The 10,028-nt window shown below is 43.2% G+C and overlaps 1 protein-coding gene across 2 annotated transcripts; it reads left to right on the top strand.

Annotated features, from left to right (window-relative positions):
- Positions 1-35: 35 nt before the first annotated feature.
- Positions 36-9,778, top strand: Mrpl47 (mitochondrial ribosomal protein L47). Of its 2 annotated transcripts, XM_034499987.2 has the most exons (7): positions 72-233; positions 2,668-2,819; positions 3,268-3,328; positions 5,499-5,595; positions 6,705-6,835; positions 7,586-7,681; positions 9,569-9,778. In XM_034499987.2, the coding sequence occupies exons 1-7, from the start codon at positions 136-138 to the stop codon at positions 9,690-9,692; spliced, it is 759 nt and encodes a 252-aa protein (XP_034355878.1). In that variant the 5' UTR covers positions 72-135; the 3' UTR covers positions 9,693-9,778. The 2 variants fall into 2 exon arrangements, with proteins under 2 accessions (XP_076788372.1, XP_034355878.1); XM_076932257.1 differs by lacking the exons at positions 5,499-5,595; positions 6,705-6,835; positions 7,586-7,681; positions 9,569-9,778 and adding an exon at positions 4,184-4,600 and having other exon boundaries at positions 36-233.
- Positions 9,779-10,028: the final 250 nt, after the last annotated feature.

Raw genomic sequence — 10,028 nt, 5'->3', positions numbered from 1 at the left:
TGGGGATCGGGGTGAGAGCCGTGGGGGCGGCCATCTTCAGTAAGGGCAAAGCCTGTTCCTGTTTGCTTCACTTGTCTCACGCAGCCAGCGGAAGTGACCGCGTGGACACCGACCCAGTGGATCTACACTAGAAACATGGCTGCGACCAGTCTAGTGGGCATTTGTAGAAGAGCCTCGGCGTTCCTGAAGTCTGCTTGTTCCCTAGTAAATCCCAAGCCCCCTGCTCACTCCGGGTAAGTGATGAGAGAAGAAATGACTGCCCCCTCCTTTGGGCGCTTCTTGCAGAGTGCAGCAGAGCTCTGAGACAGGCCACCGCGGAGGTAGAGAGCGTGACCTTGGAGTCGCCTACTCTGGCGCACCCCGTTCTTCCTCCAGCGTTCCGTTGCCGCGGGCGGTGGGAGTTTCAGATGCTCAGTGTAGGTCGCGAGAGAGGTTCCCGAGCAATCTTGAGCTGTGGAACGGAAAGGCTTCCCCTGGTGTCTTTGTACCTTCGGGTTCGGACACAGATCGTCCCCAGATACTAAGTGGTGAGAGTAGCTAAGGCAACAGAAGCTGTTTGTGCGAGTGCGAGAAAAACAGCTTACTCTTCATTGACGTTTGCCAGCAGGGAGCCGAGTTTTAATAGAGTGCAGATTAACTGAAGGAAGCAAACCATGTTCAGTTGACTACTCAGCTGTTGTGCATCTGTTTTCTGTCTTACTAACACTGACTTTGGAAATTAGCTTTGTAAAAACTTGTAGGGTTGTAACTTGATCAAGGTGGCAAACTTGAATAAATGATTTCGTCTTTCATTATCTTTTTTTCCTTAAAAATGAACTAATTTGAGGCTGGAGAGATGGCACAGTTTAAGTGCATGTGTTGTTCTTGCAGAAGACCCAAACTAGGGTTTATGGTGGCTCACTAACGTCTTTAACTCCAGTTCCTGGTGATCTGATTCCTTCCTTAACCCCTGAAGGCATCAGCCACATACATGGTGCACATATATGCAGGGAAAACATTCAAATATATAAACCTTAATTTTTTAATGAAATGATTTTATTGTGGTTTAAAAAAAAAGAATACCTGTCACTCAGAAGAGAGGCAAAATATTTTGAAGACAGTAAACCAGTTGTGTATTCCCAGATGAACACATTACCATTTTTTTTCTTTAACTCTGCAGGTATACACTTTATTTACCATTATTTCCCCAGAACAATAGAAACGTTATTAGAGTAAGACAGTAACCAATCATTGGCACTTTGTCACATTGTTCAAGATTCCCGTATTTATGCTTTTTCTGGACTATTTGACAGACGTCAAAATTCAAACACAGAACCAAGGACATTGCCTTGTAAGTATGACCTTGTGGTCACACTCAGGAATACACTACTATTTAGCGTATAATCCAAAATAAAGATAGAAATTGCCCTATTAATCCCTTTCTTTTTCTGTTTCATTGTCTCCACTCAGTCCCATTCTTCTCTTCAGGATTCAATGAAGGATCATTAATTGCAATAGTTTCCATTAATCCAATATTTCTTTCTTCCTTTGTCATGATACTTGCCATTTGGGTAGGATTTTGAATTTTTGATTATTTCATCATAACTAGTTTCAAGTCAAGATAACTAGTTTCAAGTCATGGATGTAGCTCAGTGGTAGAGCAGAGCACTTAACCTAACACACCTGAGGCCCTGGGCCCCATCCTCAGCACACAGGAAAACAAACATAGATTCCAGTCAAATGCTCTTGGTTTGGAAGACAGCACTTGTGAAACATTTCACATTTTTTGTTAAGATCATCTTATCAGCTCATTAAGTATTTTAGAAACATAATTTCTAAATATGTATAATTATGCATAAGATTTTTATGCAGTTAGACAGTGTTGTATGTTTATGTAATTAACGACTCTCTAACACCACATTTAATGCCTTTGTGGATATCTTAATCAGTGAGCTCCTGTCTATTGTGTTAAAAGTTTCTAGATACAGAATTACTGCATTAAAGGAGAAAACATTGTGCCTTTTGAATGTTGCTATGTTGACTTTCAGAATGTTTTTGATCTGTTCATAAATTTACTTGCTGCAGTAGAGGAAACACTCTAAAATATAAAATATAAAAAGGTTACTCTAAAATATAATTGTGAGGCCAGCAAGATGGCTGGGGAAGTAAAAGTGCTTGCCACTCAAGCCTGTTGACCTCAGTTTGGTCTGAAGAACCTAAGTAGTAAAAATTGTGTGCAGTGGCAAACAGCTCCAATCTCAGCATTCCTGGGCCCAGATAGGAGGTAGACAAAGGGGAAGCACCCAAAGTCTTTCCGACCTGCTGACCTGAGTGATCGGCACAGCAGCATAAAGGAGAAAGACTGTGTCTCAACGAGGTGGAAGAGAACCAACACTGGAGCTTGTCTTCTGACCAGTACATGTGTGTCATGGCGCATGGATGCACATACTCACACACACATGCACTAACAGTAAATTAAAAGATAGACATACATAATTGTGTACATATGTTGTATGAAATTACGGGGTAGCAATCTGTACAATAAAAATACTTTCTCATGCATTTGAAAAGCTTACCACTCCTGGGGTAAAAATCCTGTATAGAATTTTGACACTGTAATAAAGAAATGCTTCTTGCTTATAAAGTCAGAACATGAACTTTACTCCTTTGTTCCTTCTTTGTGTTCAGTTGCAGGTCTTCTCTTCATTTGTTGCACGAGAACACACCACATGCCACATCTTTTCTCCAGTGTAAATTCCTTCATACCACGTTGTCAAGGAAAGGACTAGAAGAATTTTTTGATGACCCAAAGAATTGGGGGGAAGAAAAAGTCAAATCTGGTGAGATACATAGAATGGTCTGTAGTAATCAGTTAAGCCCTCTGTCAGCCTAGGATTTTCTTTTAAAATTCCCTTTGGATTTTAAAGGTCATTCTTGTAACTGAAGTCAAACTCCCTTGGGCTGCTTAGAAGAGGGGTGCTTTGAACGTGTAAGTAACATGAGGCTTGAGTTTATTTTAGTTGGCTTTTTTTTTTTTAAGTAACAATTAAAACTAGTTTGCAGTGACATTAGGGAAGGAGAAAGCATTTGACACAAATACCAGCAGTCTTGCCAGTCATGTTACTGAGATTTTCATGTTGGTATTTAATTGAATTCTAATCGTATATAATATGGTAATTCTGTTGCACTCTTTACAGATACAGAAACATTGAACTTTGAGAGTGAGTGTTCAGCCAGGACATAGAGCTAGAAGCGTCATTTAATGTCACACGTTTCTCCTTCTCACAGGAGCCTCATGGACCTGCCAGCAGCTGAGGAACAAAAGCAACGAAGACTTACATAAGCTTTGGTGAGTGTCCTGCATACTGAGACATTACAGTTTAACAGCAGGGTCAGAACTCCCCCCACGAGAGAAAGCACTGGCCAAGTGATGTGTTTTCATGGGACAGTGGGTGATTGTGTGAGCTTGTTAAAAGTGTGGCAGATGATTGCATTAAGACATGTCTCACAGTTCGAAGGTAGGCAGAACTTTAGATATTTGCTGTAAGTGCTATGATTCAGACCACTACCTTTACACCAGTGGTGTCAGGAAACAAGGTCAGAAATGACTGGGGGACTGGTTGGTCAGTTACACTGTCCTCCCTTTTCTTCCTTTCTCGTTAACTATTGTGTAATATGAATGATGACTGAAAGCAGATAAAGACCTCTATACACGTCTGTATAGTTACAGCCCAGTAGTTGACTCACCTCATACTTGTTAGGATTAACCCTGTTACTTGCAACTCATAGGAACCTTAAATTCTAATTAGGAACAAGAGGCTCTGTTTCCAGGGTAATAAAGTAACAATTAAATGTGGGGTCTTTAATATTAACTACATGCACACAGAGAGGATGAGAAAGAGGGCTGCAGTCCTCTCAGAAATCCGCAAAAGTGGAGCCTGGACTTGCTGAGGTCCGAAGTTCTGTTGCCCTAAATACACCCCTGTTTCTTTTCCCACCTCATTTGTGTGGAAGGCTGTTTAAAAACTGGAAATGTTGAACAGAAGCAAGGAAATGTCCATTTCAAGCAGGATTCTTTTTCCCTGTTCTAAAAGAACATTCAGAAGATGTTTCTAACTGAAGTCTTACCACTGGCCAGATGTTAAGGAGTCATTCACAACTTCTGCCTTTCTTTTCACTCCCCGTTACATGGCCTGAATTTTAGTCTGTTATCCTGGTGGGTTTCATCAAATGCTGCGTCAGTTGGGAATGTAAGTAGATTTTTCTGGCACATGCCCCTGCTGTCCTTCATTGTAGTACTTAGTCTAGAGCTTGTTTTGTTTAAGCCATACTTGTTTTGGGGGAAGTCTCCCATGAGCTGTGTAGGCTGCCTCTGTGGCTCTGTGCCAGCCCTGACCAGGCTGTGGAGTGGAACCTACCCAGTCCCTCAGTGCCAGTCCTGGCCAGGCTGTGGAGTGAAGCCTACCCAGTCCTTCAGTGCCAGCCCTGGCCAGGCTGCGGAGTGAAGCCTACCCAGCCCCTCAGTGCCAGGCTGTGGAACTGTGTCTACCAGGTCCTCACCTGTCGCCGCCACTCATCTCACCTCATTATTGTTATCTACCTGGGTACTCTAGTAGGCATTTAATTTTTTTATTCCCTAATTGGGAGGATTAGTTCTCTTTCTTAACAGTTTAAAGAATAACATAGTATTTACAAAACCCATCCATACTGCACTTGTTATAGAAAAATAAATTTTAGTAAAGCACTGTTATTATGAGTTATTGATAAAGGTCAACTTAAGAGTGTCTTAGCACTCACTGTGCTAAAACCAACATCTGCCACTCTTCCTGCCAGGACTGTCTACATCTGAGTATAAGTCTCCCAGTTCCTTTGTCTCGCTTGTACTGCCCTCCACAGTTTCTGCAGTAATCTGAAGCTGAGGTGCTCACGACACCCCTTTATCCAGCTTAGCCAGGTCAGTGCTTTAGAGTTCAGCTTCCTTGTCCCCTTACATCTTAAAGCCCAAACCGGGAAGTCTTCTCTGGTCACCTTAGCTCTAGAGAAGGTGCCTCATGTCCACACCTTAACTGTTCTAATCCATGTCATCTCCCTAACCCAGTAAGCCACATTGGAAGTAGCATGGCAGGCTAGAGGTAGAATTTACACAGAAGTCTGAGATGTGAACCCAGAATTTGCTGTGTGACCCATGGTCATAGTCCCTGACCACTCTGAGCTGTCTTCATTAGAGAGCGGGAACTAGTACCAACCTCAAGCGTATGAAGCATGCTGTGCATTCAGGCGTGCAGTAGCTGCACAGTAGGTACTGTTCATCTTCCTTCCCCGTGGGATGGAGGGACTGTGCCTGCCGCTTTTGTGACCTTCTGGAACTCCACACAGGATGCAGCACTGAGTAAGCCAGGGGGTGGCTCTTGGTGCTGGTACTGTGTGAGCTTTCAGAAGGGCTTGAGGACTCTCTCGGCTTGTACTTTTGACGTAAGAAAGCACTATGGAATAGCAGCACGGCTTTGTGTTTGGTACAGGTATGTCCTTCTGAAGGAGAGAAACATGCTGCTAACTCTAGAGCAGGAGGCCAAGCGACAGAGATTGCCAATGCCAAGTCCAGAGCGGTTAGAGAAGGTAGGCTTGTGAGAGCGGAGACCCTTGCGTGGGGTTAAAGCTAAAAGGAAAGGCAGTCATCGTTCTTATACTTCTTTCCAACACCAGTCCAACAGCTTCACATGACAGCATGTTGTCACAAGTGTTAAGAACCTTTGTTGTCCCCCCATTCTCAGTTGCTACTTACAGATGGGTATTTATTTTTCTCTTGAGCAGCTACCTGGGAGTAAAATTGTTAGGCCATACGCTGTCTCTGGGGAGCTGCTTTCTGAGACAACCATGGAGCCCCTGTTCAGTCTCCAGTATCCCAGACATAAAGTGGCCATTGCACTCACATTCTAGCTCAGTCTGGCCATTCTCCAGTAGCTCAGCCCACTTTTTATTTGGAGGTTCTATTGTGTTTCACCCTTAGATTGTTTTAGAGCTCGGCACTTGCTTTTTCTGTCCTGTGTAGCCAGTGAGAGCAGAGCTGAGCCTTGTACCAGCTGGAGCACTGAGCCTCACCTCAGCTCACTTGCCTTCCCTCCCCCATACCATTAATGAGCATTCTCACCTACTGCCTGCAGATGAAAGGCCACGTGTGACACAAGCGTGACACAGTGTGTCTAGCAAGCCCAAGTGTGCACTTGGCTTGGACAAAGGCAGCAGCAGTTGTCACTTCTCATTAGCTCGCTGCATTTTCAGACTGAGTGCTCGTGCCGTGTGCACTCAGAAGCAAGTATTAAAAAAGGAAAAGATAGGGGCTGGAGAGATGGCTCAGAGGTTGAGAGCACTGCCTGTTACTTCCACAAGTTCAATTCCCAGCAACCACATGGTGGCTCACAACCATCTGTAATGGGATCTGATGCCCTCTTCTGGTGTCTGAGGACAGCTACAGTGTACTTATATAAATAAAATATTTTAAAAAAAAAAAAAAAAAAAAAAAAAAGGAAAAGATAAAACTTCAAACAGGTTACAGAAAGTCATTCTGTAGACACCCCTGAACACACCTGTCAAAGGGGCTTCTTACGAAGTACTATAGAGGGTGGTCTCTAACTAAAAATACAAGTTCCCCACTTTGTAGATCTTGAGTTCTTTTGGAATACAGTTGCAGGTAATGGCTAAAGTTAGCTGTCTTTTTCTCACCTCAGGTTGTTGATTCCATGGATGCTCTAGATAAAGTTGTCCAGGAAAGAGAAGATGCTTTAAGGCTTCTTCAGACCGGTCAAGAAAAACCCAGACCTGGTGCTTGGAGAAGGGACATCTTTGGACGAGTCATCTGGTACATGATTATACTGACTTCTAAGAGTAGAGATTGGTGGCCTGGTTTCCCCTTTCAGTACCTTTAAAACTCCTCTCCTGTGGATATATTAGCGTCTTATGTAAAGAGAGGTCCCAGTCCTCTAGACCACAAACCATGTTTTGTCTTGTAAAATGAATTCCAGACCTGACAACCCATTCTGTGGGTTCTTGTCTTGTGTAAATCATAGATTCTTTCAAGAGTTTCATGAATTCTTCTGACAGAAAAATCAGCCTATATAGATTCTAAAACTTAAAGGCTAATTTCAGATATACCCCTGCCCACCTTGTGTACTGTACCTGGGAAGCTTCTTGAGAGTCCTAAGCAACAAGGTCAGTTTGTTTGTGTCACTGGCATCAGGACAAGCTCTGGGCCAAGTAATGAACAGCTTACCTCCGTCCAGGGAAGGACCTGAGATTCAGCTTAGACACTGAGGAATGAAGGACCCAGAGGATCCAGGACACACTAACTCGGGGACATGTAGTGTCTTAAACATGAATCAGCAAGTGGAGAGGCTTGAGGTGTCTATTACTTTACCTGTTTGTGAATTTGTATGTGCTGTGGTGTGTGTGTGTGGTCAGAGGGAACTTAGTTAGCTATCTCTCTGGCCCTATTATCTAATGATTTTTATTTGACTCAATTTATTTGAGGCCAATTAGAAAACAGTGAAATATTGAAGTAAAAATGTATGAAATATTTCATGTAAAGCAATAACTTAACTTTTTTTGGCAGGCACAAATTCAAGCAATGGCCTATACCTTGGTACCTAAATAAGAGATACAACAGGAGGCGCTTCTTCGCCATGCCCTACGTGGATCGCTTTATCAGGTGAGCAGCGTGCTCATGATGAGGCAGCCTCCTTAGTCCAGATGGCATGTGATCTGAGCTTCCTTTACACTTTGGTTTCTATTACATAAAGAATATGTTTTCATTACTTTAGTAAAAGAAATAGCACTAGGTTGAAAAAAGGAGAAAATTGATGCCCTATATCTAAAGCCTTATGTGCATAAAGTCACTGTACCAATAGTAAGTATCCTTTTGAAAGTTGTATGGCTTCTGTATGTCTGAAAACAAGGCAATTCTACAGTACCATGTGGTAGCGCTTTCCAGGGCTAGTGGGAAGGGGAGGTGTCTGCAGCATTGTGTCTGAGATACTGCTGTGCTGCAGGCTGCTGCCTCAGCGTTTCCTGTGCTGGGACAGATTTCATTCAGTTTAGATGAGACAAGGAGAATGTGGTGCTTCTGTTACAGAACTGTAGTTGGCAATAACTACCAGCTAGGTGATTCTTAAGACACTCTGCCTTTTTTTTTTTTTTTTTTTTTTTTAGATTTATCTATGTATATGAATACACTGTAGCTGTCTCTAGACACCCCAGAAGAGGGCATCAGATCCCATTAGATGGTTGTCAGCCACCATGTGGTTGCTGGGGGTTGAACTCAGGACCTCTGGAAGAACAGTCAGTGCGCTTAACCTCTGAGCCATTCTCTCCAGCCCAAAGCTACTTAGAACCCCAAAAGCAGACAAGCCAAGATTATGTAATTATCACACTGCAGTTAGAAGAGAGGCAGAGAGACACAAGACTGCAGTGTCATACTGAAGGGTGACATGCAGTTTAGCTGCTATGCTGGCACACCTGTGACCCAGCACTGAGGAGGCTGAGGAAGACTGGGTACAAGAACCCTTGTAAGTTCTGTTACAAATAAACAACCTGCCAGGGATTCTTTCTGCTCTCAACAGGCTCTTCACAAATTGGTTTCTACCCCAAAACTTAATCCATAGGAAAAGTTAAGAGATTTAGATTTCTATGTTTGCCCGTGTGTGTGTGTGCACATAGACACTGTCCTAGTGTGATGATTTGTGTGTCGAAGTTAGGGGACAACTTGCAGGAAGTACTTCTCTCCTATAATCCAGGTTCAGGGAATCAAACATGCCTTTACTGCTGATCATATCACCAGCCATTTTAATTTTTAGACGGAGCATTAAAATGTTTAGTATACTTATCAACCAACCAACTTTTCATCTTTCTCTCTGAACCAGCCCCGGTCCTTGGTTTTGATTGGGTCTGTGTGGGCCAGGCCAGCCTAGAGCTCTGCCAGATGAGATTAAAGGTGCACTAACATACCCAAGTTCATTTTTGTCCATAGTGTACCTGTGCAGTGAGGACCCTAACACTGCCTGTTTTTCAGAACCAGCCTTGGGTCCAGTCTGTCCTCCAAATGGTTCCTGCACTGCATCAAATCTTCCTTCTGCCATTGTCTAGTATAGCCCCTTGCTAAACGTGATCCTAGTCTGCTCTATGCCTCAGGTTTTCAAGGCTTTTATCAGTTTCAAAACTCTGCAGCACCTCCATGTCTCCAGAACAGCACACCCTGCTCCACCCACTCGAGTTAGGTACATGCTTCATCAGTGAGAACACTTACTGTCTCATGACACCTTGCTCATCCCCACCTCTGTTGTTGACCCTACAGCTTTGAAATCTCTCCACATTTAAGACCTGGTTATGGTTAAGAAATCTGCTACATTGCTTCTGTTCAGTTTCTGCCGGCACAGTACCGAGAGGGTTTACTTCCATCATCTTGTGTGTTTGTGGTGATCACTGTTAAAGCTTGATTTATATACACCAAGTGCTGCCAACATGACTGAGGCTCTCACAGAGACATGTTTTACAAAAGGGGAATGGTTTTGTCTAAGTTGATGTTATGTTTTTATTGTAGACTGAGAATCGAGAAACATGCCCGCATGGAAGCAAGAAAGAGAAGTTTACAGAAAAAGAAAGAAAAGATTCTCCAGGCCAAGTTCCCACATCTCTCTCAAGACCAGAAATCAAGTACTGTCTAAGATGAGATCCATTCCATTGTTCTTAAAGCCTGTGTCCTGATGGGAATGTGTTGAACAGTTTATAAAGAAATGTTCTTGTCAAGTGACATCAGTTGTTCTTGTGAGTAACACGACATCTTCATTAGCTCTATAAGCAGTATTCCTTCTACCAGAACCAGGCAGAGTGTAGGTTCAGTTTCCATTTAACAGGTCCTGACATCTAAGCAGCTTAATGTCACCTGATGTCTTGGTATAAATGGAATGCTTGTTGCCAGAGCAGTGCCAGCAGCAGTCGGTTTGGAAATGCTGTTTTCACCAGTAGTGTTAAACTGTGATGGGGAGGGAGCTGAAGAGAGG

This window comes from Arvicanthis niloticus, chromosome 4, assembly GCF_011762505.2.
Source record: "Arvicanthis niloticus isolate mArvNil1 chromosome 4, mArvNil1.pat.X, whole genome shotgun sequence".
NCBI classification, from domain to species: Eukaryota; Metazoa; Chordata; class Mammalia; order Rodentia; family Muridae; genus Arvicanthis; species Arvicanthis niloticus.
The sequence above is the reverse complement of the archived record's forward strand: the minus strand, read 5'-3'. Positions and strand labels throughout refer to the sequence as shown.

Coding starts and splice junctions, on each gene's coding strand:
- Mrpl47 (XM_034499987.2), top strand. CDS start 136: ATGGCTGCGACCAGTCTAGTGGGCATTTGTAGAAGAGCCTCGGCGTTC. Junction 6,836..7,585: donor ATCTTTGGACGAGTCATCTG/GTACATGATTAT, acceptor TTTTTTTGGCAG/GCACAAATTCAAGCAATGGC. Junction 7,682..9,568: donor TACGTGGATCGCTTTATCAG/GTGAGCAGCGTG, acceptor TTTTTATTGTAG/ACTGAGAATCGAGAAACATG.